General features: G+C 41.3%; 1 protein-coding gene across 13 annotated transcripts in view; it reads left to right on the top strand.

Annotated features, from left to right (window-relative positions):
* The first annotated feature begins 15,371 nt into the window (after nucleotides 1-15,371).
* Dlg1 (discs large MAGUK scaffold protein 1) overlaps nucleotides 15,372-27,287 on the top strand; it is a 202,905-nt gene continuing 190,989 nt past the window's right edge. For 11 of the 13 annotated variants that reach the window (XM_045151322.1, XM_045151327.1, XM_045151325.1 and 8 more), the window contains exons 1-3: nucleotides 15,595-15,681; nucleotides 16,196-16,247; nucleotides 16,936-17,067. In XM_045151322.1, coding sequence (XP_045007257.1) covers nucleotides 16,229-16,247; nucleotides 16,936-17,067 — 151 coding nt within the window. In that variant the 5' untranslated portion in view covers nucleotides 15,595-15,681; nucleotides 16,196-16,228. Of the gene's footprint in view, nucleotides 15,393-15,594; nucleotides 15,682-15,762; nucleotides 15,840-16,195; nucleotides 16,248-16,935; nucleotides 17,068-27,287 lie in introns of those variants that run through there. The other 2 variants (XM_045151324.1, XM_045151323.1) reach the window with 2 other exon arrangements.

Here is a 27,287-nt window from a genome sequence, read left to right on the forward strand (position 1 = left end):
TAGCAACCTGAATGTTTTTCTAAAGGAAGTTTAGCCTAAAAGAGACCTGTGAATAGGCTGACCTCAGAGTCAGGCCAGCCTGAGCTCACCCTTGACCTGATCTGAACTTGAACTTGCTGGCACTTTGAACCAAAAAAGCACCCACCAGGTCCAAGTTTCCAATATAAGGTCATAATGGCAAAAGGGAATTGAAAGCACTAGTCCAAAGAGAATTTCCTAAATGTTGTAATATGTTTGAGTTTTGATTCTCTCCTGACATGTTCACCGTTAACTTGCAAAATTGTGTGAACAGACAACTTTGTGACCAATCATGAAGCCTAGAGACCAATTACAGGAATTGTATAGTCTTATAACATTTTTCTTGAAAGAGTCCTCAAATTAAGCCCCAAGATGAATTCTGGCTCAAGATAGTCACCAAACCAAAGAGCAAGAATGATTCACCAAACTTTTGGTTTTATTATTTTTTTTTTCTGGTGTTTCATTTAACTGGCTTATGGCTCAGAGTAAAGCTATTACAATGACATTATCCTCCTAATGAGCAATGGTGCAATCTTTCCTGGTGGCAATACCAGAATTATGCAGTGTTTAAAAACCACCATGACTCACTAATTTTTCTGTTGCAAATACTGTGGTCATGTTCAAAATAAATGAGTGCAATTCTTTTGATTTTTTTTCATAATTTTAATTCTCTTAATAAATCATATCTCCCTGAAGAAATAAGCATGGTTCATTAGCACTGCTAATTAAAATGTCATCTTTACTAAAACATACCCACAATATCATTCTCTGGGGTGAACATTTTCAGGCCATTATTTGCCAACTTTATTAGTGAAAAACTCTGTGTTGTGGATAAGTGAATTTAATATAAGACAGAGAGGGAGGAAGAAAGGAGGGAGAAAAAAGAGACATCCTCAGATTGCAAAACAAGTAATTATATATATAATTTTTGTTTTTATGATAGTTTTAAAATTGTGTTACAAGCTTTCAGGGATATTGAGAATTAAATATATATATATATACATATATATATATATATATATATATATATATATATATATATATGTAACTGCTTTTGTAGCTGGGGAAATAGCTCAGTGGTTAAGGGCACTTGCTTGCTTAGCATGCCAGCCTGAGTTCACTTCCCCAGCCACCCATTAAAGCTGGACAGGCATTCACTTGCAGTGGCAAGAACCCTGGCATGCCCACACACATGTACACGCACATATGCACATGTGAGCAAATAAATAAACTGTCATGAAAAATATTAGTAGTAGTAATTATTTTGGGGGTCACTCTATTTATCACTTAGGCTTTCCCTTCATTCATGCATCAGTAGGGATCTATAGGAAAGTTTGAAGTAGGGGCTGGGAAGATGGCTCAGGCAGTTAAAGGCACTTGCTTGCAAAGCCTGGATGGTCTGGATTGGACTCTCCACTACCCACATAAAGCCAGATGCACAAGCTGATGCATGTGCCTGGAATTTATTTGCAATGCTAAAAGGCCCTGGCATGCCTATTCTCTCTCCCTCTTCGCTTGCGAATAAAAATATATATATATTTTTTAAAGTTTGAAGTAAGCCAGGCATGGTGGTGCATGCCTTTTATCCCAGCACTTGGGAGGCTGATGTAGGTGGATCGCTGTGAGTTCAAGGCCACCCTGAGACTACATAGTAGATTTTAGGTCAGCCTGGACTAGAGTAAGACCCTACCTTGAAAAACAAAAAACAAAACAACAACAAAAGTTTGAAGTAAATGGCTTGCCTGCTAAAAACCATAAGCACAGACTCAATGTATGAACTTGCAACTTTCAAACCTTGACCTATGTGGCTTTTTGGTTTCCTTCCTGGACAAATCTGTCTTAGAGAAGTGCAACTTTATGGCTCATAGTGGATGCATGATCCATGTTAATTAAACAAAGACCTGGTGAATGAGGCTTTTGCTGGAAGTAGCAGACCAGAGCAGTTTTCTGTGATATCTTTCATGTTTGCTCTTTTTAGGAACTTTGTATTGTCATTATGGAAATTAGTAATGGTCACCAGAAAGAGGACACACAGAGGCTGTTCATGCAGGACTTGGGATAGCAAGGGAGAGAGCCACTATCACTTGCATTTTGGCAGAGACTCAAAGGGAAAGCCTTTCAGAGAAGAATGGAGAGGGGAGAGAGGGAGGAAATCCTCAGGTATATTCTGATTGAAATGCTGACATGAGAAAGCTGGGACAAGATATCTAGAAGCAGGGTCTTTTATATGATTGACTTGGGGGATATGTTTGCCTTTCTACGGTCCTGGACTAAGGCAGAGCAGCTGACAGGGTATCTACTGAGTCCTGTTCCTTCTGGGCCAGTTGCAGAGGCTGACGTTTCTCTTCCCTGGCTTGTTCTGCACAGAGGGGCTCTGGATCCGAGTCTTACTGTCATGTCCGGTCCATCCATTGCCAGAATACTCAGTCTCTCATCTTTTCAAACTAGTCCCTCTTCCATTTTAATGTCCTTTTATTCCCACCTTATTTTTCGAAATAGTATCTCTGACTGAGCTTGGATCCTCCTGTGTCACTGCCTCCCAGCGTTGGGATTACAGATTTTACCACTCCTGGCTTTTATGTGGTACTGGGGATCTCAACTTAGGTCCTCATGACTGTACGGCAAGCACTTTACTAACTAAGCCAACTCCTCAACCCTAGAGTTGCCTAAGTTTAAAATTTGCTTTAAAACATATCCTGAAAGACATCAGGCTATAAATGAAGGTATTAATACTAGATACCAGCCAGTAGTAATTTTATTTGGAATTTTTATGATTTTGGGGGGGAGAAACTTGATCTTTTCACTCTCTAAGGGTTTTCTATTTCTCTCTAGGAATTTTAGGGACTCACATATACTAAATTTGGAAAGCAATTTTAAAATTGTCTATAAGCAGAATGACACTGAAGCCTTGGGAGAGAAAATGCTGCAGATCTCTAGAAGAGGAGACTGCAGTCTAGCCACCCTGGACCTGGGATGGGTCCTTCCCTCACGGGGGCAGGGGCATGGGCTACAGCAGCACCAGCTCAGACGGCAGCAGCAACTGGAGTTGCAGCCAATGCCTTTGGCACTGGAATTCTGCTTGGGCAATGTTATATGGAAGTCAATATTCATCACCCAAGTCCTCTTCATATAAGTTTAAAAAAATCTGTAGGTTTGAACAAAATTTAACTGTAAAAACCTGATAGTAATAGTGAAAATATTATTTCTTGCTCTTTCCTTCCTCCTCTTCTTTCTTCTTCACTCTTCCCATTCCATTCTGGAAAGAAATTTCCAAATATTTTACTTGATTCTTCTGGAATTTATTTCCATGTGGAAGAAAATTTTTTGTTCAGCAGTGGAAGTAGTCATGTGATTTTCTATTATGATCGATAAAAGTTTTAGTTTAGTTACAATTATATTCTTAGAGTTTATATTCTTACAGTTTTTATTCTTTAGTTTAGTTACAGTTATATTTCTTTTTGTCAAATCGGTATCCATTTTCATGCTGTTTTCATTTCTTAGTCTATAAAAATGCTATTCTGGCGCAAATAGTGCACAGTGCATTTTCTTTGTCATATTATTTATATTTAGTTTATAACATATAAAAGATCATCCTCAACATTTCTAAAAAGCTCTTTTCAGTATAAAATTTCAAACAATCAAACTTGTCATACAGTTTACTGGGTCCATGCTTCTCTTGGCTGTATAGATTCTGAACTCTTCCAATCATCTCAGCTGAACTACATCTCAAAGTTCTACATAATATCCTGAAATTATCTCAGTCCAGCATTCTGGGAACTCCCTTCACCTGATTCTGTTTCTTGGAGTCTATGTTCTCTCTTTTGGTTTACACTCTTGTTTTGCTAAAACCTATTTATCCAGGAGCTCCCCAAAAGGCATGAATGGGAAGTCATGTTTTTAAGACATAGAATTGCTTTTAAAACCACTTTAGACCTATATGCCTGAGGGATATTTTCGTTTGTGTGTTTGTTTTGGAGACATGGTCTTGCCCAGGTTGGCTCCACCTTGTAGCAATTCTCCTATCTCAGCCTATTCTGCATGTTTCAAGCAAGTTGAATCATGCAATATATGCTCTCTTATGACTAGCTTTGTTCCCTTAGCATAAGCTTTTCAAGGCTTATCAGTTCTGTATCATGTGTCAGTATCTCATTTGCATTGCTGAGTAGTATTTGTAGTATAGACATACCACACTTTTATTTTCCCACATTTGTGTGATTTTTCACTTAATGGCTATCCTTTATAATGCTACTATAAACATTCATATGGACATACATTTTTTTCTCTTTGGCATATATCTAGAAGTGGAATTATATATATATAAGTATATAATTTATAATAATTATATATTATTAAATTATTATATTATTAAATATATAATAATTCATATATAATTATATAATTATATATAATATATATAATATTAACATATAATATAAACATATATAATTATATATTATATATGTATTGTATATATATACATATATATAATTATATATATAATTATATATGAATTATATATATATACATATATATATATATAATTTATTTGAGAGAGAGAAAGGAAGAGTGAGAGAGAGAGAGAGGGAGGGTGAGAGAGAGAGAATGAGTGTACTAGGGCCTCTAGCCACCACAAACAAACTCCAGATGGCTATGCCACCTTGTACATCTGTCTTTTGTCTTATGTGGGTACTAAGGAATCGAACCTGGGTCTTTAGGTTTCATAGGCACCTTAACCACTAATCTCTCCAGCTCCCTAGAAGTGGAATTCTTATATCATCTGGTGACTGTAAGTTTAATTGTTTGAGTACCTTCTAGACTGTTTTCTGAAATACATGAACCACTTTACTAACTGTTAGTATCTTTACTAACAATGACTGAGAATTCTGATTTCTCCATATCCTCATTATGTTAACAATACATTTGTTATGGTAGAAAGTGATATTTTTTTGCTTGCAGCCATTTTGGTGGATGTGAAGGCATATCACATTGTGGTTTTGATTTGTATTTCATGATGGCTTAGTTTAGCTTCTCCTGGGAATCTGCAACTATGGGTATTGAGTGTATGTTTTCATGGACAATTCAATCTCTTCTTTTTGTTTGGTGGGCATCTGCTCACCTCTGACTAGATAGAGGAAAGAGGATAGTGCAAGGGAGTTACCTGCATTCAATGTGTAGATTTCCCTTAGCATTCTATATTTAGTACTGAAAGTTACTACCACCTGCAAGAACCTGGGGGTAATGGTTAATACTGAGTGTCAATTTGACAGGATCTAGAGTCACTTAGGAGTCAAACCTCTGGGCATATCTGTGGGGAAGTGTCTAGACTGGTATAACGGGAGTGGGAAGATTCACCCTACATACGGACAACAATACAGATAAGACAGACAAACCATTCTATGAACTGGGATCTCAGACTAAATCAAAAGGAACAAGTGAGCTGAACACGGGCATCTATCTGTTTCCTGACTGCAGATTGAGTGTGACCAGCTACTTCATGCTCAGGCCACCGTGCCTTCCCCTCCATAGTATCCTGTATCCCCTTGAGTTGTAAGCTGAAATAATTACTTCCTCCCTTAAAGTACTTCTGTCACAGCAATGAGAAAAGTAGCTGATATACTGGGCACCTTGCTTCTCCTTATAGAGGTGTTTTAACATTTTTTGTTTTTAGCTCTCACCCTTCTGTACTTTGCAATCTCCAGCTTTAACATCTGTGGCACAAGATAATCTACTTGACTCTTTCTTGCTTAGATATTTTGTTGAGAAATATTTCAAATTGTCACAAGAGTAACCGGAATAAAAAGAACAGACCCCTTGGTATTTATCACACATAATTAAAGTGTATATGTATCATGTATCTATCTTATGATGGTGTGTTGGTTTGATTCAGGTGTCTCCCATACAGGTGTTCTGAATGCTAGGTTCCCAGCTGATGGAAATTTGGGAATTAAAGCCTTCTGGAGGCAGTGAATTGTTGGGGATGGGCTTATGGGTGTTATAGCCAGTTTCCCCTTGCCAGTGTTTGGCCTACTCTCCTGTTTCTGTTGTCTACCTGATGTTGGCCAGGAAGTGATGTCCACTCTCTGCTCATGTCATCGTTTTTCCCTGCCATCATGGTACTTCCCCTCAAGTCTGTAAGCCAAAATAAACACCCTGTTTTTTTCCCCCCACAAGCTGCTTTTGGTCAGGTAACTTCTGCCAGCAATGCAAACCTGACTGCAACAGATGGTTTGACTTGGGCTTTTCAACTTTACTAAGGTGCAAAAGAATCATGAGCACTTAGAATTTTGAGCATTTCCTGAGCTAGTTTATGCCTTATGATACTCTCTCACAATGCTCCTGCTTCTCGTCTGCCATGTCATTAAAAGTAAGTAACTGATACCCTACACATATCATGCTGCCAACACTGCTTAGATGTAGTTATTCAGTAAGTTACATGCAACATTCAGCCCTTTACTACAAAATGAGTTTTGTGTTAAATGACTTTACCACTGTAGGCTATTTAAGTGCCCTGAGCCTGTTAGCAGGTAGATTAGGATAAATTATGATGTTCAGTATCTTAGAAATGTTGAATGCACTTTTGGGATATTTTCAGCATACAGAGCATTTATCAGGACATTACCCAATCATAGAATGAGGCAACTGTGTGTGTTTGTGTGTAATTTTACTTTATTTTATTTTGGTTTCTGTATTTTCTACTCTTCCAACCCCAATCCAGGCTGACAAATTCTCCAAACTCCTGTCTTGACTCTCATTTTCACTCAGGATACAGAAATATCTTTCCTCTTGTTCTAATACTTGAGGGATTTTCTGAGAGAAAAAAGGAACAGAGACATAGCTTTATTTTGTTCCCTTGAACTCACACTTCTCTAAATTACATTACCTATTAGTAAATATTTTGTTCTTCCCACTCTTAACTTTATCTTCATAAGCAATTAGTCATACTCTATTTTATATAATTAACTTATAGTTGTTACTACCTTATTTCCCTATTCTTTTTGGGCTTGACTTTTTCATGTGATAATTTCAAGTGATGCCCAACTTGAAGAGTTTTCATCATTTAAGAAAAACATACCTGGAATTTTTTTTTTTTTTTTTTTTTTTTTTTTACAAATAGAGCCTGGTTTTGTTTATTAAAGGTAGAGATGTTTTAATCACAAATGTCTCAGTTGATAAAGAAATTAACCTAAACTCAAAGGAAATTGACATAGACAGGAAGATTTTAATGAGCCTTAGTCTTTCCTGTTCTTCCTATGAGTGTAAAATGAAAAGGAATAACAAAGGAATTTAGGGCTATATAACATGAGGAATGGGAAAATTATAGCTCTAGTGAGGGCAGCTTCTCCACAGGAAAGACTGGCACAGAAATCTGTCTTTTGGAAAGTTGCGATAGCTTTTCATCCTAAAGGTGATTGGTCACTTAGCTCAGGCCACTTACAATTATAAAAAAGAAAAAAATCTTTTAGTTTCTTTTGGCTTACCTGAATTCTGTTAGGCAAGCCATATCCCAGAACTGGAATACAAATGAGTTCTTAAAAAGTCTAATAGTATTTCCTCAGGTTCCACTTATGTTGTGTTCTCTGGCTGTACAAAGATAATCTGACTGGGAGGCCCCACCCATGCCCTTCTTGGAAGAGACAGGGTAATCCTGGCAGGGGGTGGGGTGAGAAGGCCTTCTCAAGTAAGGAGGTTTTAGCGTAATCCTAAGGGCTTTAATATGAGATCCTATGATTCTCTCAATACCACAAGTTCTTCAAAAGTAGAAAGGCCAATTTGGCTAAACTTAGAAATGCATGTTTAGATAACACCCCCTTCTCTGTAAGAGGAAGACTGATCATTTCTGAAATGTGGGTAGCTTCTGCTATGAGGAAAGTCCTTTGCTAATTGTATGCTGAGACTGCCTGAGAGCTCTTCTGCATTTACTTCACTTGCCTGTCAAACCAGGATGGTACCAGACAATATCTAAAAGGTCCTTCCAGGACCTTTAAAGGACATCTCATGTATCTGCAAAACTTCTCATCATACTCAAAGGTATTTATCAGGGTAAAGATACATTTTTACATTGACAAAAGCAAGCAAGCAAGCAAGCAAGCAAGCAAGCCCGGCATGGTGGCACACGCCTTTAATCCCAGCATTCGTGAGGCAGAGGTAGGAGAATCGCTGTGAGTTCGAGGCCACCCTGAGACTACATAGTGAATTCCAGGTCAGCCTGAGCTAGAGTGAGACCCTACCTCAAAAACAAACAAACAAACAAACAAACAAAAACAAAAAACAAAGAACCAATTCACTTAGCCATAGCATAAACCAGAATGTGGACATATAGTTTTTTTTTATCTCTGGGTCTAGTTTTCTTTGGGTTTGTCTGCCCCAGATTCTCTCTAGTTCTTGTATACCCTCTCATAACCGTACGTACATGTTTTAAAAATATTTTATTTATTTATCTGAGAGAAAAGAAGGGGGGGTGAGAGAGAGAAAAGAGAGAGCGAATGGGCACACCAGGGCCTCTAGCCACTGCAAATGAACTCTAGATAAATGCACCACCTTGTGCATCTGGTCTATGTGGTACTAGGGAATTGAACCTGGGTCCTTTGGCTTTGCAGGCAAGTGACTTAACTGCTAAGCCTTCGTTCTAGCCTTCATTCCATACATGTTTTGCTTTTACTTTTAACTTAGAAAGGAGCCAAGTAGAGAGAAGGCAATGTAGACCAGCGTGAGGTGGGGGCAGGAAAAGTATGCTCAGTCACAGCTCTATTACCAATTAGCTGTGGTGTCCTAACCTAAGCTATCCCTTCCTTTCTTCACTGGTAGCTCTATAAAGTGGAAAGGCATAACCAGTAACTTTATTTCTTTGAATTAAATTAACCTTTGAACACGATATGAAGGGTTATGAACAGTATAAGAGTATACAAATTTCACTGGGAGACAGCCATGAGTCCTAAGGAACCTCTTATAACATGGGAATTGGGTATTCCTCTATGAAACATCATGAATTCAGTGTCTGATTGCCTATCAAAGAGATAGGCATCTGTCCACATTTTAAAGGGAACTGGTTTCAATGTGAATTTTTATTCTGATAATTATCTGTGAGAAAGAGGCCAATCGGTATCATTTAAACTGGGTAGCTTGGATGCTCAAATTAGACACAAGGTTCTAATACCATTTTAGTACTCAGCAAGTATTGAGATTCAAGAGCTTACTGTGTAGTCACAGAAGTTCGCCTTCTATCCTGGCATCTTTGGACAAGGAAGTCCTGCTGGGTTCACTGAACTTCTTTCTACCCTTGGAACTTACAGCCTCTTGGAACTTTGGGGAGTTCTGACAAATCATGGTAAGAATGAACTTTCAGTGTGTCTGTAGTTTTTAATCCATAGCTTGAAGTTCTGTCCCCTGGATACACAGAATAAGCATATTCGAAAATTGAAGCCAAGCTCCCAGAAGCTCTCTCTTCCCCAGCGAAATGTCCTTAGAGTCTACAACTCTTTTCCCTGGGATAAAGTTTCATACCCCTAACTGCTTTGGCTACTCTCTTTTTTCCAGACCCCAGTTTGTCTAGATCTCTTAAAGGATGCTGCCAGGATACGTCCCTTGGGCTCTCATGGCAACCTGACCACGGTGGTCACTCTCACCATTCTTTGCCATTGTTTCTCTTGCAATGTAAGCTAGCATAAGCCTTTTTGTCATCATCACATCCTTTCCTTTTAGTGTTTGTCTTGGCACAGGCAGTCTACTGATGCTATGCTGGATTAAGAGCTAAATATGCAGAATGGGTTGGCACCTTTGCAGAGGACAGGCTGGGGTTTTAGAGGGGACAGAGGAAAAGACAGATGTGGAAATACAAAGGCAGTTCAGGTAGAAGGATGGTTAGAGAGGGGAGGCTTAAACCTAGAAGAAATATTCTTTAATATCATGTCTCTGACATCTCAGTAAAAGATGGAGGGGTTTGCTAAAGATGTTTTTTTAAAGGGACTGGAGAGCTGGTTTAGTGGTTAAGGCACTAGCCTGTGAAGCCAAAGGACACAGGTTCTATTCCCTGGGCCCCATGTAAGCCAGCTACACAAGGTGGCACATGCATCTGGAGTTCATTTGCAGCAGCTGAAGATCCTGGCACACCCATTCTCTATATATATCTGCCTCTTTCTCTCAAATAAATATAATTAGTTAATTAATTAAAAAGATGTTTTAAAAGCCACATGGAAACCTACTTCTTTAGCTAATTAAAAATATAATTAAAAAGAGTTTGGGCAGAAATACACTCCTTGGGTGGATAATGCTATTCCCAGAAGCCATAGGTTGGGTGTTACAGGAAAATCCCAGCACCAGGGGTGGGACACCTTCTAGTGAGTGGTTAGTTAGGGAGGCTCTTGATGCCCACAAAACAATACAGGCTATTGCCAATGTTCTTAGTTGTTCATCACAACTAGATGGTAAGACCCTACTACTTAAGACACCATGTGCTTTTGTTGTAGGACACTGAGAAATCAAGCTGGCATTGATCTGAAAGCCTCCTTCCTGATGGCTGTCATAGTTCTGTGCAGCCTGCTGGGGGAGAAAAGTTGTTGTCAAGAGTCTTAACCAGCAGAGTATCATGTGAGCTACATAAATGACCTGCCAAGCCAGATATGTCCACTGGTTATGACTGTTAAGGGGCAAAGAAACTGCTTGGATTGGATTTGAGGTCTATTCAGGAGGGCATTCATGCCTAGAACTGCAAACATTGTCAAATGCTATGCCTAATTGGCCCTGAAACATTTATATTTATGCCCATAGATTATTGCTGCTCTCAGAAAAAGCTTCCTTTTGCAGACGGTGGCAACTACTGGGGAGACTCAAAACTCATCGAAGTGCTGAGAATAAGTGACTGGTATGTGCTCATTGCTCAATCGGACATCTAGATTCAGGGAAGAAGGGGAGGAAGGAATGTAAGAGTCAGAGGAAGGGGAGGAGTGTGTTGGACTGCTGTATTTGGGACATGAAGTGGCCATTGCATTCATGACTTGACAGCAGCTGTCATTACATATAATGACAAGACCTGTATAAATTGGGCCCATCAACATTCCGTTATGTATGAAGGAGGCAAAAAGCAAGATATTAGAGGAAGGACTAGCTGGAAAGAAGAAAAGGTTCAGATGACGGGGAATAAAGGAGGGGGGACAAAAGAGGGTAATTGGAGGGTATTATCAAAATATATTATATATATGTATGAAAATTATCAATAAATTGTTTTAAAAAGAGAGTAAAAGAATGGGAGGTTTGAACCTTTCCTTGTAGTTCTTTAGCTTCTAAAAGTTTTAAGCTACTCACTAGAAAATGTAATTTGGAGCTGGAATATATTATAATCAATCTTAACAAAAGCTTCTTTTATTCAAATGTGTGCATATCTTTAATGAGATTGGAAAAGTAATCAGTATATTGGGTGCTATGCATGTAAGTGAATAAAGTAAGGAAGAGTTTGTGCAAATAAAAGTTGCCTGAAAGTACAGACATCATTGCTTTTGCATGTTGCAATCTGGCAGCCAACTTCACTATGGTCCCAGTGATTCAAACCTCGCATCATGTCCTTGAATACCTGCTTTTGGAGGTGATACGTGGGTATGAGTGTAGAGCTCTTATGAATGGGATTTTTGCTCTTATTAAATAGGTTGCCTAAGGGCACTTGTTTGCCCCCCCCCCATATGAAGATGCATAAAGAAGACACCATTTAGGAGGGGCAGGTTTCTTACTACACATTAAATCTACTGGTGTTTTGATCCTGGACTTTTTTTTAAATGTGTATGCTGCATGCGCAGGTGTGTAGAAACCACAGGCGTATATCAGTTGTCTTTCTCTATTACTCTGTCACCTTGTTTCCCTAAGACACAGGGTATCTTATTGAAGCTGGAGCTCACTGTTTTTGTTAGACTGGCTCATCAGGAAGTACCCCTAGGCCCCATCCCCTTGTAATCTTTATGTGTCTCTGCCCATCTCAGCGCCAGGGTTACAGGCCTGTGTGGGGATGGAATTCAGGTCCTCATGCTTGCACAGCAAGGGCTCTTACCCAACCGGCCATCTCCCCAGCACCATGACCTTGGATTTTCTAACTTCCAGGTCAGAGAGTGGTAAAACTCTTATTTGTAAATTAGCTAGTTATAGCAGCCCAAATGGATCAACACAGTGTTGCTTCTGAGACTAGGTCAGGAAATATACTGTGATTTCTATCTTCTCTTTTTGGATCATTATCTGCCCCCTCCCATCTCTGTGCACTGAACTCTTTCTAAGTCAGTACCATGTCATGAAGACATTCTACCAGTGCTGTAGAGAGGTCTTCATGGTGAGAAACAGGGCTCCTGCCAATAGCCACGTGAATTAGCCACACTGGAAGTCTTGTGGCCCAGGCATGGTAGCACATACCTATCATCCTGGCACTTGCTAGGCAAAAGCAGAGGGACCGCAGCGAGTCCAGTTATACAGTGGAACTTTTGTTTCAATCCCATCACCCGCCTGGCCCAGCTAAGCCTGCAGATGACTGCAGCAGGTGGAGAATTTGCTGATATCTTGAACTGGAATCATCCAACTTAGCTGTCCCTGAGTCCCTAGCTCAGAGACTGAACTGCTTGTTGCTGTTTAAGTGACTAGGCTACTGTGTTTTATGGTCCTAAGCTTTGAGGTATTTTGACATGCACTAATTAATAGAGGGATAGAAATAAAAAATGAATAGCATGTCCTAGTCCTAAAGGTAGAACAAATGCTGGGTTTGTTTCTGCTTTTGGGCATTTCTGATAAAATAGGATCGTCATAGGGGATAGCAACATGCCCTGCACTCTTCTTCAAAGCTGTTTTAGGGAAGAATAAGGATAACATTGAGAACACATTTTTTTTCAAAATATTTTATTTATTTATTTAAGACAGAAAGAGGTAGAGACAGAGAACGGGCATGCCAGGGGCTCTAGCCACTGCATGGGAACTCCAGGTGCATGCACTACCTTGTATACCTGCCATTAAATGGGCACTGGGGCATCTAACCTGGGTTCTTAGGCTTTGCAGGTAAGTATCTTAACCACTGAACCATCTCTCCAGCTCTGAGAATATAGATTTTGATTTTAGTCCTTAGTGGTCCCTGAAAAAGCTCACTGGACTTTGTCCATCTGCTATGAGGCTTTGGGTCCGGGAGAGCAGGGCTTGGATCTCCCCCCCTTTTTTTTTTTTTTTTTTAGTTTTGGTGTTTTGAGGTGGAGTCTCAGGCTAGCTCAGGATGGCCTCGAACTCACGCAATCCTCCTACCAATGCCTCCTGAGTGCTGGGATTAAAGGCATGCACCACCACAACCGGCAGATCTCATTTATTTCTAACACCATTCTGTAGCACGTGAACATATATGAACAATGAGTGACAGTCTCTGGAATTCCAAAGAAATTCTGTTTTTAGAGTGGCTCCTTTTCGAAACCATTGCATTTACAGTCCACCGATGAAGTCTTATGAAGATGCCATCAAGCCATGTGCACTATTAAACAACTTCAATCCCTCTACTGAGATTCTTCTCTTTTAGAAGACGCCCTCTTTGACTCTCCTATGCAAACTCCCCTCTGCTATATTGCTTTAACTGTTGCTCAAAGCCCTAGTATGCTTGGTTTATCAGAACACAAATATCTGCTACCAATATACTTGTTCAAAACCAGTGGAACGATCCTTGGGTTGGAGCTGGGAGAGCTGAATTGTGGGCTGCTCTGTCACTGGGCCTCCTGCTGCTGCAATGGAGCTCCAGACACAGGTGCACCACTTTGTGTGTCTGGCTTTAGGTGGGTTCTGGAGAATCGAACCTGGGTCTTCACAAGCGCCTAACCGCAGAGCCATCTCCTCCATCTTCTGGACCTGTTTTCTCTTCTTCCTTTTTTCCTTTCTGCCTCAAATGGAAAGTGGATCTAGTGAGCTCTCAAATCCTAAATTTCTCACAAGTTCGGATTCCTTGGGTACAATTGAAAAGTGAAACCTAGTGACCGGCACACCTCTCTCAGGTAATTGTTATGGTTTCAGTGCAAGGTTCTTTACTGAAAGGCTGTCAGGATTATGGAAAACCTTCCGCTCGGATCTCTGGGCTTCCAGTTCTGTCTCATTAACCGTGGATGACTCTGGACAGATTCTTCTCCGGGATCACGGCGCAGAGCAGCAGGCTCCCAGCTCACACAACCTCAACAGTGACTTGGAGAGCCTTCCCAGATTCCCCTTCTACAAGCTGGATGGCTCAATTCTGGAGCAGGGTTTCCCTGCCTTGTTAGTTGGCAATTTAAGCCAGCCGAGAGCGGTTCGGCTTCGGAGGCAGCTACAGGTGAGCTCTTAAAGGGACGGTCATAAAGATGGTTCCACCTGAGCGGGGGTGGGGTTGGGGGAAGAAGTCCACCCTGGGACGCGCCCATACATACTTCGCAACCACTAAGACTTAGGAAAGTCCTGGGCAACCCTCACACTCTGGGCGCACTAATCACACTCTTGTTTTGTTTTTTTTTTCTTCTCTTCCATTCTTTTATGCAAACTCCATTGAGAAGGAGGACTCTCAGAAACACCCCGTCCCAGGTCCCGCCCGCGATCCTCGCAGGGGTGGCGACGCCATCCGGTCAAACTCTTGTTCCCAGCCGGGGGTAGGGATCGTCCGTGTGACTCCAGGGGTGCCAGGCGCCCTTCCTGCCCCGTGGCTGGGACAGCACGTGTCCAGCGCGGGCGCGAGGCGTCAGGATGCTGTGGACTTGGCCGTCCGTCGTTGCCCGCGAGGTCCGCGTCTCTCCTCACCCCCGTCGGGCACGACCCACGGCCGGGCGAGGTGCAGACCACCTGTAGAGTCCCTCGTGTGCCAACTCCTTTGTCCTCTAGAGCCGCTTCGCCCGCAGCCCCCGTGAGCGAGGCGCGGCAGGCCGGCCCGGGCCGGGGCTCCATCTTTCCGGGGCTCCCTTCCACACCTCCCTGCGGCGCCCCCACCCCTCTCGCAGACCCCTCCTTGCGCGCGGCCAACCCCAAGGTAAGCGCGGCCAGGAGCGCAGTGGCCGCCCCCCCCCCCCCCCCCCCCCCGCGGCCGCGGGCTCCGGGCGAGCCGCCTCCTCACTTCTCATTGGTCGAGAGCGCCGGGAGAGCAGTCACGTGGGCAGCGCGGGCCGTCCAGCTCCGGGGCCGCCATCTTGGCGGAAAGTTTAGGAGGGGGCCGAGCGGGTGGGGGCGCGGGAGGAGGCGAGGTTCCGGGGGTGGGGCGGCTCGGGGGGCGAGCGGCCGAGCGGGGCCCGCGGCGAGCGAGTCCGGGGCGGCGGCCGGGGAGGAGGAGGAGGAGGAGGAGGAGGAGGAGGAGGACGAAGCGGAGCTCCTCCCCCGTCCCCTCACCAGCTCACAGCTGAGCTCCCGGAGCGCGGGGCGGGGCGGGGGTACGTGGAGCGGGGGTGGGGGGGAGGCTCGGCCGGGCCGGGGCGGGGTGGAGGGGGGCGGGCAGAGCGGCTCCGGGTCCGACCCGTGCTCGTCGCGGGGGCTCGGCGGGCGGGCGGGCGCCGCTCGCGGCAACTTTGTGGCGGCGGCGGTGCCGCAGGTGTGGGGGCCCGCCGAGGTGTGCATGTGCGGCGGCGCCAGGGCGGCCGCGGTCCCGGGCCCGTCCGGCTCCTGCTCGAGTCGCCCGGAGAAGGAGGAGGGGACGACGACGAGCGCACGGCGGGGAGCCCGGTGAGCGAGCGATCGGAGCGGAGGGGAGAGGCGAGGAGGAGGGGGCCCGAGCCCGGCCCGGCCCGGCCCAGCTAATCCCCTCTCCTGCGCTCCTCGGCGGTGCTCGGGCCCGGGCTCGGGGTCGGAGCGCCTCTCACCCAGCCCGGCTGCAGGAGTAGGTGGGGAGTGTGGGAGACGAAGACCCACTTCTCTTGGCTTTTGGGTGCACTTTGGGGAGGGGGAGGTGCGGAGAGCTTTCGAGGAGACTTTGCCGGGGGACTTGTGTCTGCTCTTCGTGTGCCGCGGGGTAACTAACTAACCGACCCTCTCCCCTCACCCGCCCCTCGGCAAGCAGCTTTGTGCCGGTGACTGACACTTCGGGGCTTGCGAGCTCTTTTCTTTTCACTTTGGCAAACTTTTGGGAAGGTGGACATTTCAAAGAGGGCCGAGAGTGTTTGCATTGGAGACTTAGAGGGAAATGGTAATCGAACCGCAGTTCTGTTCATTAGTAGTTTTTCTTTCCTGTTTTTCAAAGGTGTGTTGTCGTCTTCCTGATTCTGGAGAAAAAATGCCGGTCCGGAAGCAAGGTGAGAATTTATTTGGGAACTTTCATGGAGATGTCGCTGGCTTCATAGATCAGTTTTGTGAACGCTGTTTTAAAAAGATTGGTGTGACTTTGATGAATCAGCAAGGAGGTCTCACCTTTATTGCTTAGGGAATCTAAGCCCCAGATCATTTTAGAATACAGAAATACCTGAATATTTGTCTTTTTAAAACTTACTTTCTTGACAACTCTAAAAGATTAGAGAAGCGGTTAATCCCTCACCCATGTCTTAAAACTTTGAATTGTTGCTTTAGTATTTCATGTTACTGTTCTTATTGCATATTATTTTGTGAGCAACTGTGAGCGACTTAGAAGTAATGTTTTGAAACATTTTAAAATTTGGATTATAATGACAAATTGCAGAAAATCTGCTTTTGCCTGTTAGGCAGGCTGCAACTAAGCTGCCAATACTTTGATCAAATGGCCTTTTACTATTTAAACCACAGCTCACAGTTACTACAGAGCTCACTGCTCTGTTTTATTCTGTTATATAAAATGTTTACATTTTTTTTTCTTGGTCACTGTAGGGAATTCCATGACATAGGACATCTGTTGACTTGTAGGATTTGGGGAAAGTATTCATATGTCTTGTAAAATTTATCTTGGCGTGTATTACCTTTTGTAAGTCTCTGTGTGTACACACACATATATTTTCAAACTTTATTTTTCAGATACCCAGAGAGCATTGCACCTGTTGGAAGAGTATCGTTCCAAATTGAGCCATACTGAAGATAGACAGCTCAGAACTTCCATAGAACGGGTTATTACCATATTTCAGAGCAACCTCTTTCAAGCTTTAATAGGTAAGAATAAAAACTTTAAAATATTTTATTTATTTGAGAGAGAGAATGAGGCAGAGGAAGAAAGAGAGTGACACAGAGTGAATGGGTGCGCCAGGGCCTCTAGCCACTGCAAAGGAACTCCAAATGCATGCGCCCCCTTGTGCATCTGGCTTATGTGAGTCCAGGAGAATCAAACCAAGGTCCTTTGGCTTTGCAGGCAAGTGCCTTAACCGCTAAGCCATCTGTCCAGCTTGAAAACTTTTGATATTTGTGTTCACTGTCTTAACTAGGCTTAATGCTTCTCTGGACTCAGTTTTTAAGAGAATGATATGCTTGGTTCTCTATGAGGCATTCAGTAAACTGAATATCTTTGTTGAGTGTATGTGTTTTCAGTTAGGCCAGTATTCTTTGTAAAAATATTCAATAAGCAGGACCTTACAGTATAATTATTTCTGTGCACATTGAGAACAGATTTCATATCCTAGAATTAACTGTTAAAAACTGGAAATGATGTAGAAATGTTTCCGGATCCAAAGGTAATGGCCAAATTACCTTTGGCATGTTTCTATATTTGACTTGTATTTCTCTAGAGTTCTTGAAAATATTTGAAGGGTTCTGTAACGTTTAAGAGTATTCATTCCCTTAATATAGACCACTGTTAAATTTGGCATTTGTGGAGTCAGAATTTTAGAGGGGGAAAAAAAAATCTCTTGAGATGACCTTATCCAATATTACCTTAATTTTAACAAATATTTATCAGAGAGAGAATGAGACAGAAAGAATGGGTGTACCAAGACCTTCTGCCACTGCAAAGGAGCTATAGATAAGTCTGGCTTTATATGGGTATTGGGAAATTGAGCCCAGGCTGCCAGATTTTGCAAGCAAGCTCCTTTAACCACTGAGCCATCTTTCCAGTTCAGTTACCTTATTTTACAGACAGTAAAATTGAAACAGTCTTGTAACCTAAACTTAAGGTGGCCAATGTTCTAAAGAATTGAACAAGAGTGGCTGTGAATTCAGTTCGTGACACTGTCAGGAATTATATGTCATTTAACTTTTTAAGGCTATCATATGAACTGCAGAATCCAGATTATGAAATGAAACAGTAGTTTTTTGTTTTTTTTTTTTTAAACTCCTCCTTTTTAAAGTAGTTGAGTTCTTTTAAAAGACAAAGTCTTCTATTTTGTTCACAATCTCCAGTATATAAAGCAAGGTGTCCTGTCTCTGGCCCTTTTCTTCATATACCTTGGAAAGTTTGCAAACTACTGAACTAGAAAATTTGTTGAAAATTTAAGAATGAATTTTTAAACAATTCAGCATTGACTATATAAGCCGTATACTTTGTTACATTACATTTATTTCCTCAGTAATTTTCCAGCAGGTATAGTCTATATATGTCTCATGGTAGATTAATTATTAGTAGAATTTAAACATTACTTTTAAGTCAGTGTTCCTTGTCAAATAACTTCTTATATTGTGTGTGTGTGTGTGTGTGTGTGTGTGTGTGTGTGTATGTATGTATGTATGTTGGGAGGAGGCTGGGCATTTAACCTTTGTGTTATCACTGAGCTATTTCGCATTTGTGTTTCTAAGCCCTGGGGCTTAAGTCCAAATGGATCATTCAGTTGGTTCCTCTGGGGGCAGGGGGAAAGCCAAAAAGAAAGATATATATATGTGTGTGTGTGTATGTGTGTAAATTATTTGGTTTTCTAGATCAACATTAAACCTAGAAATGTTGTATTTAGTAGAGTTGCTATTTAGGAAAAAGTAGTATGACCTGTATGTCCTCATTTACATATATACATTGACATAGCTATACACAGTTCTACTGTGCAAGAAGGCTGTAACTTGCAAAAACTAAGTAATAAATAACCATTTTCACTTTAGGGTTGGACTTGATATGTTTGGAGGTGTTCTTTTTTTTGTTGTTTATTATTCATTTATTTGAGAGTGACAGAGTGAGAAAGGCAGAGGTGGGGGAGTGAGGGAGGGAATGAATGGGTGCACCAGGGCCTCCAGCTACTGCAAACAAACTCCAGATGCGTGCACCCCCTTGTGCATCTGGCTAATGTGGGTCCTGGGGAATAGAGTCTTGAACGCGGGTCCTTAGGCTTCACAGGCAGGCGCTTAACCACTCAGCCATCTCTCCAGCCCCTTGGAGGTGTTCTTGACATGCTGCCTTTCCTGTTTTGAATCTTCACTTGCATGAATATTGAATTTTGATAGTTTTGATGTATTTAAGTTTGTCTTGTGCATTGATTGTAAGTTTACTTTGGTATTCAGGTTTGCTTACATTTTAATGCATGTGGTATCAGACTTGGGTGTAAGGAAAGTAATAGATTTTAGAAATAGGTAAATTTAGTAGAGCTCTTTGTGTATTTGCATATTATAGTTGAATTAATTGTTAATACTGTTGAATTATTTTTTAAAATATTTTATTTATTTGAGAGAATGGGCACACCAGGGCCCTTACCACTGCAAAGCAACTCCAAATTCATGTGTCACTTTGTACATCTGGCTTTACGTAGGTACTGGGGAATCAAACCCAGACCATCAGGCTTTGCAAGCAAGTGTGTTTAGCTGCTGAGCCTTCTCTCCAGTCCCAAATTAATTCATTTTTGACACATAACCATAATCTTAGCACTTGGGAAACTGAATCAATAAAACCAAGAGCTCCATGCTTTATAGGGATTTCCATTTGGGTCTGAGCTACTTAGCTCCTGTCTCAGAGACAAACAGTAACACAGAAGCATTCTCTCATGCTTGTGTCTGAGTCTGAAAATATTTTAAAAATATTTATTTGAGAAAAGAGAGGAAGAGAGAAAGAATGGGCATGCCAGAGCTGCTCACCACTGCAAACCAACTCCAGACACATATGCCACCATGTGCATCTGGCTTATGTGTGTACTGGGGATCAGGCCTAGGTCCTTTGGCTTCACAGGCAAGTGCTTTAACTGCTATTTCATTTCTCCATCCTAAGTCTGAAAATTTTGAGGCTGATTTTTTTCTTTGTTTTTGCCATTGTTTTTTGAGTGTCATACTGTAGTTTTTTTTTTTTTATTATAAATTGCACTGTGTTAAAAATCAGTCCATTTGGTCCATAGTTATGTACTTTGCAATTGTGGATTGTCTTTCCTTCAGTAGGTAACAGTCTTCTGACTGGTACCTGAGGATTAAAAAGACATGAGTCTTTATCACCTGAGCTAATTGAAAGCCATTTGGTGGTTGGGTTCTTGACTACTGTTAGGTTCTTGAATACTGTGTGTGTTGTATATGTATATATATGTAGGTCAAGAACACACACACACATACATATATTTGGTGGTTAGGTTCTTCTGTTAGTGGAATACTGTTGTATGTATGCATCTATATGTACATACACATATATACACACATGTTTGGTAGATACATACGTATATACATACATGCATACATACATAAATACAGAGAGAGGTACTGAGTGTATTGATTCTTTGAACCAGTGGTTTGTATTAACTGTTTTCATGCAGCTGAAGTTTGTGTGGAGCTGCAAGAATTTTGGTGTTACAGAATATTGGCTCTTCTCTGATACCTTTGGGTTACTTGGAGGGAAAAACATGTACACACTGCATTGCATCTGTTCTGTCTTAACCATTTTTAAACTATTTTAATATATCTGAATTTGGTTGGCATCTTATAAATGTTGTATTTTCTCCCTCCTCTCCCTTCTCCCTTTCTGTATCCCTCCTCCATTTCTGTCTTCGCATGCCTGCTAACATAGGCCTCCAACCTGAAATTTTCCTGCCTCAGTCTCCTACATACTGGATTTCAGATGTGAGCCACTATACTTGACTGGTGTATTTCTTTTTTTAAATTTATTTGCAAGCAGAAGGGGAAGGGGGAAGAGAGAGAGAAAGAATATAAATGAATATGAGAATGAATGGGTGCACTGAGGCCACTAACCGCTGCAAACAAACCCTGGACCCAAATGCCACTTAGTGCATCTGGCTTTATGTGAATACTGGGGAGTTGGACCCAGGTTGTTAGGCTTTGTAGGAAAGCACATTAACTCCTGAGCCATCTCCGCAGCCTGTATTTCATTTTATTAAAATATTTTATTTTTATTGTTTGTCTATTAGCGAGAAAGAGACAGAGATAGAATGGGCGTGCCAGGGCCTCTAGCTGCTGCAACTGAACTCCAGATACTTATGCTACCTTGTGCATCTGGCTCATGTGGGTGCTGGGGAATCGAACCTGGATCCTTTGGCTTTGCATGCAAGTGTCAACTGCTAAGCCATCTCTCCAGTCCCTATATTTCATTCCCCCCCCCCCCCCCGAAGGGTCTTACTCTAGCTCAGGCTTAACCTGGAATTCACTATGTTGTCTCAAGGTGGCCTTGAACGATGGCAATCCTCCTACCTCTGCCTCCTGAGTGCTGGGACTAAAGGGATGCGCCACCATGCCCAGCTTCCCGTATTTCATTTTTAATTGACATTTTCCCCCGTGCTTACTGGCACATGAAATAATGATACAACTTATAATCAATACTATTCTTAATTTAATGAAATATAGAAATTACTGTTCTGAGCCAGGCATGGTGGTGCATACCTTTAATCCCAGCATTCGGGAGGCAGGGTAGGAGGATCACTGTGAGCTCGAGGCCAGCCTGAGACTACATAGTTAATTCTAGGTCAGCTTGGGCTAGAGTGAGATTCTGCCTCAAAAAAAAAAAATGTTGTTCTGATATTTGGTCATATATTTGAATATGGCTCAGTGATTTAAAATTTACTAAAAGCAGTAAAGTTTTTATTAACTTGAATGTCAGCTAAGTTGTTCTTTAAAACTGAATCTTAAAAGTTATATTTAAAAGAAAAATACACAAGGTTCACATTTGTTTTATATTCCCAAAACATCGGGTGACTATTTTTGTATGTCACTCACTGGGCACATTGATTTTGTTAATTTTGTATTTTCATATTCTGTACTTACACTTGAAAATTTGTAAGGTACACAGCTATAGTTGGGTTGTATTCAGAATCCAGGTGCTTAGAGGTCTATAGTAGATTCAAGTCACTTGACTCTGGTCTGGGACTCGAGGTAACACTGGTATTCCTTAGAGATTTTCTACCAGTCTATACCCCTGGAGCTGTTTCTTTTGTAATCAGAAAACACATCTACTTTCCTTCTGCACAGGATTCTAGGCTCAAGACCAGATTGGCTTTAGATCCTAGAGTAAATTGAGTCTCATGTATTTTATCTGCAATAAGTAGCAAACTTGAATTTTTTTGTTCTTAAATTTGTGATAATAGGGATCAAAGCCAAGAATTTGTACAAATTTTATTTTATTATTTTTTTAAAAAATTAAATTGTTATTATTATTATTTTTGGTTTTTTGAGGTAGGGTCTTGCTCTAGCCCAGGCTGACCGTAATTTGCTCTTCAGTCTTAGCCTTTGAACTCACAATGATCCTCATACTTCTGCCTTCCTAGTGCTGGGATTAAAGGCATGCACCCCTATGTCCAGCTCAAATTTTATTTTATTTTTATTTTTTGGTTTTTTGAGTTAGGGTCTCACTCTAGCCCAGGCCGACCTTGAATTCACTATGGAGTCTCAGGGTGGCCTCAAACTCATGGCAGTCCTCCTACCTCTTCCTCCCGAGTGCTGGGATTAAAGGCATGTGTCACCATGCCCAGCTCAAATTTTATATTTTAAAAATAAATTTTAGGTCTGGGAAGATAGCTCAGGTTGATACAGTGCTTGGACCTGTGTTTGATCCCCAGATCCTAGTAAAAATGCTAGATGTTTACGCATTCTTGTCAGTCCAGCACTGAAGAGATGATTTTTATCAGATCTCTGGGACTCCCTAGCTTAGTTTTGAGCTCCAGGCCAGTGAGTGATCCTGTCTCTGAAAAGATGCGTGGGAACTGAGAGGAATAGCACCAGTGGTAGTCCTCTGACCCATCCACATACCCACCCAGTCACCCTTAAAGTGAATTTTTGTGTATATTTCAGGTTTACCAAGTAGTATTTATGGGATACTTGGTTTAGTGAAGTAATTAGTATATCTATTGCATCATACTTTTATTTTGTAACAAAATCAGGTAAAATCTACTTAACAGAAGTCACTAGTACTATATAATTTTATTGGGTTTTTTAGTTCTCATGTTGAACATTATATTTCTAAATGTTCATCCTACATCACCTGTTCTGTGTACTTCTTCCTCTCCTCAGTCCCTCATACTCACTCTTTCTTCCTCAGTCTCTGTATAGCTGTTTTTTTTTTTTCTGTATTCCACATATAAGTGAAATCAGAAAATATTTTTCTTTATGTGATGGGCCAATTTAACATAGTGTCCTCTAGCCCCACATATTTTGTGGAACTCTTGTTCATGCTTGAATAGTATTTGTGTGTGTGCCACATTTGTTACTGTTAGTTGATTCATGGACATGTATGCTATTTCCATAGCTTGTCTTTGGTGAGTGATGCTATAGTGAACATGGGGGTGCTGATACATTTACAAGATGTGGACTTCATCTCCTGTAGTATACCTGTACCCAGAAGTGAGCTTCCTGGATTATATGGTAGCTCTATATTATTTTTTTTTTCCAGCAGTAGGGTTCCACTCTAGTCCAGGCTGACCTTGAACTCTGTAGCACCAGGCTGGCCTTGAGCTCATTATAAGTTTCCTACCTCAGCCTCCTGAGTGCTGGGATTAAAGGAATGTGCCATCATCCAGCAAAACCTGTTTTTAATTTCTTTTGGAAACTCTGTACTATTTTGCATAATGGCTGCACATATATACCTTCCCCTCTGTAGTGGCCATCCATCCTTTATTGTCTCATTATGTTAATGATTCTGAGCATCTTTCCAGATTTCCTTTGATCATTTTTATATCTTTGGAAAAATGCTTTTTTTTTTCTAGGTATTTCGCCCTCTTTAAATTGAGTTAATTTGCTTTTAAAATTTATTTAAATTTTGTGTGTATTTTTTTGAGTTTGGTAATTTTATTTTATTTTTTTATTAACAACTTCCATGGTTGTAAACAATATCCCATGGTAATGCCCTCCATCTCCCCACTTTCCCTTTTGAAACTCCATTCTCTATCATATCCCCTCCCCCTCTCACTGAGTCTCTCTTATTTCTATTTATTTATTTTTCTCAATTTTTATTAACGTTTTCCATGATTATAAAAAATATCCCATGGTAATACCCTCCCTCCCCCCACCTTCCCCTTTGAAATTCCATTCTCCATCATATCCCCTCTTCATCTCAGTCTCTCTTTTATTGTGGTATCATGATCTTTTCCTCCTCTTATGATGGTCTTGTGCAGGTAGCGTCAGACATTATGAGGTCATGGATATCCAGGCCATTTTATGTCTGGAGGGAGCACATTGTAAGGAGTCCTACTCTTCCTTTGGTTCTTACATTCTTTCCGCCACCTCTTCTGCACAGACCCTGAGCCTTGGAAGGTGTGATTGAGATGTTACTCAGTACACCAGTCACTTCTTTCCAGCACTATAATACCTTCTGAGTCATCCCAAGGTCACTGCCATCTGAAAAGAGAAGATTCTCTACCCAAAGTGAGAGTAGCATTAATATAAGGGTATGAATGTTAAGAGAAGTGCTTACTGGGCAGTTTGATAACCATAGTATATACATTTATCTAGACATCAGCAGACGTTACACCCCTAGGGCTCATGACTACCCCTGTTTTAAGTTTTCAGTATCAGGGATGTATTCCCTCCCATGGAGCAGGCCTCCAGTCCAATTGGAGGGCAGTTGGTTTCCAACATGACAGATGTGCCACTATTGCACTCGTTGGCTCATTTGGCCTGGCTGGCCAACTATAAGGCTTGCAGTATCTACTGTTGAGTATCTTTACTGGTGGTGTCTCTTTCTCCCATTGAACTGCATGTAGAATGGCTTCTTCTAGCTTTCTGTCAGCTGGTCTACATGGAGGAGGTTATCAGCTTAGTTCCAGCAGGATTTTCAGTGGCCTTGCAGCCCAAGTATGTGGAGTCATCAGCAATAGGGTCTTACCTTCAATTCCTGGTGGGAAACCAAGGGCCTTGGCAACAGCCTCTAATGTTTTGGGGGCATCTGGGACCTCCCTGGCCAACAACTCACTGGAAGGTATCCCATCCCTGGCACTGAAAATTTTCTAGCAACGATCTATGGCTCCTGAGTGTTCCATTGTCCAAAAGCAGAGGATTCCATATGATTTATTTATATCCTCTTAGATTTTGATTAGCCCTCCCTCCACCTTTCTTTTACTCAATCTCTTTTTGGACCTTTTCACCCACATTGATCTATTCTTCTACTTACATATATACAATGCCACCTATTAAGTACGCTCCTCCCTTCCTTTCTCTTCCTTTTATATTTTTTTTTAGCTTACTGGCCTGAGTTTTTTCCTTCTCACACAGAAGCCCAGTCATCTGTAGCTAGGATTCACATAAGAGAGAACATGTGGCACTTGGCTTTCTGTGCCTGCGTTACCTCACTAAGTATAATCCTTTCCAGGTCCATCCATTTTCCTGCAAATTTCATAACTTTATTTTTCTTTACTGCTGAGTAAAACTCCATTGTATAAATGTGTCATATCTTCATTATCTGTTCATCAGTTGAGGGACATCTAGGCTGGTTCCATTTCCCAGCTATTATGAATTGAGCAGCCATAAACATGGCTGAGCATGTACTTTAAGGAAATGAGATGAGTCCTTAGGATATATGCCTAGGAGTGCTATAGCTGGGTCAGATGGTAGATCAATCTTTAGCAGTTTTAGGAACCTCCACACTGATTTCCACAATGGCTGGACCAGATTGCATTCCCACTAACAGTGTAAAAGGGTTCCTCTTTTTCCACATCCATGCCAGCATTTATGATCATTTGTTTTCATGATGGTGGCCAATCTGACAGGAGTGAGATAGAATCTCAATGTAGTTTTAATCTGCATTTCCATGATGACTAGTGACGTAGAACATTTTTTTAGAAGCTTATATACCTGGGTCCTTTGGCTTTGCAGGCAAATGCTTTAACTGCTAAGCCATCCCTCCAGCCCTGTTTTTTTTTTTTTTTTTTTTTTTTTTAATGCATTCATTTGCTATCTGTATCGGCTTTGGTGAAATTACATCTTCTGCTCATTTTTTCTTGTTGTTCAGTCTGTATGGCTTTTTTGGTGGGGGCCAGAAAAACAAGTTTATCAGGCAAGTGCTGCACAAATATTTCTTTCTGCCTGTGGCATAGTCCTTGCTTCACTCCTTTCCTCTCGTTGTCGTCTCCATCAAATGAAATGACTTAGGGCATATATCACCATGTTGTAAAATTATCATATATTCTTGGGTGTATGTTTAGATTTATAATTTGATCCTGAGTTAGTAATGGCTTATTATTACTGCTAATTTTGTTTAGCTTCAGAAATGCTATCTGGCTTGTGAGATTTTCTGTGTGGGTGATAAAAACTGGAAAGTTTCTTTGGCTTTTAAAAAATTTCTGTCTTCCTTTTTATCACCTGCACCCCTGTTCCCTTTTTGAGTCTCTTTCAGGAATTTTGTGCTTCTTCTATTGTCTTAAAAGTTTGAATTCTAAGAAAACAAAGCTAATGAAATTTTTATACTTTAAAGAAAATTTTGCTTATATTTAGAGACTTCTGAAATAAGTGATCTTAGAGATTTCCAGTGGTATTTGTTCTATGAATAAGAACAATTGTGGTCTATTCCTTTGTAGTAAATGCATATGTTTGAATTGAACCTTTTCATGTGTATGTTACTTCTTCATGGTCTTGTATTTTAGACTTTTGTTCTAAGATTGCACTTGTAGGAGCACAGTTTAGTTCAAAAACATGGAAGACAGGTACTTGCTGTAAATGGAAAATGAGGATTAGACTGTGACAAGACAGATCGAGATTCTAGCACATTCCTTGTTTGCATTTTGAGTCATCTAAAAATGTTTTCTCCTAATACATATTTTAGAATTCCTTTTCTTGTTCTTTTTTCCTATCACCCCCCCCCCCCGTGTGTGTGTGTGTGTGTGTGTGTGTGCGCGCGCGCGCACGCGCGCGCGTAGGTCAGAGGACAGCTTTATTTGTTGGGCCTTGTCTTCTGCCTTGTTTGATGTTTCTTGCTGGTGCTTGCCAGGCCAGTTGGGCCCATGGTCTTGTGATTTCCATGTCCATCTCCCTTTTCGTGCTAAGTGTGCTGGGGTTTCAGACATCTTCTCAGGCAACTGTGTGGATGCTGGGGATCTGAACTCCAGTCCTTA

The sequence above is a fragment of the Jaculus jaculus genome, chromosome 5, assembly GCF_020740685.1.
Source record: "Jaculus jaculus isolate mJacJac1 chromosome 5, mJacJac1.mat.Y.cur, whole genome shotgun sequence".
Classification (NCBI taxonomy): domain Eukaryota; kingdom Metazoa; phylum Chordata; class Mammalia; order Rodentia; family Dipodidae; genus Jaculus; species Jaculus jaculus.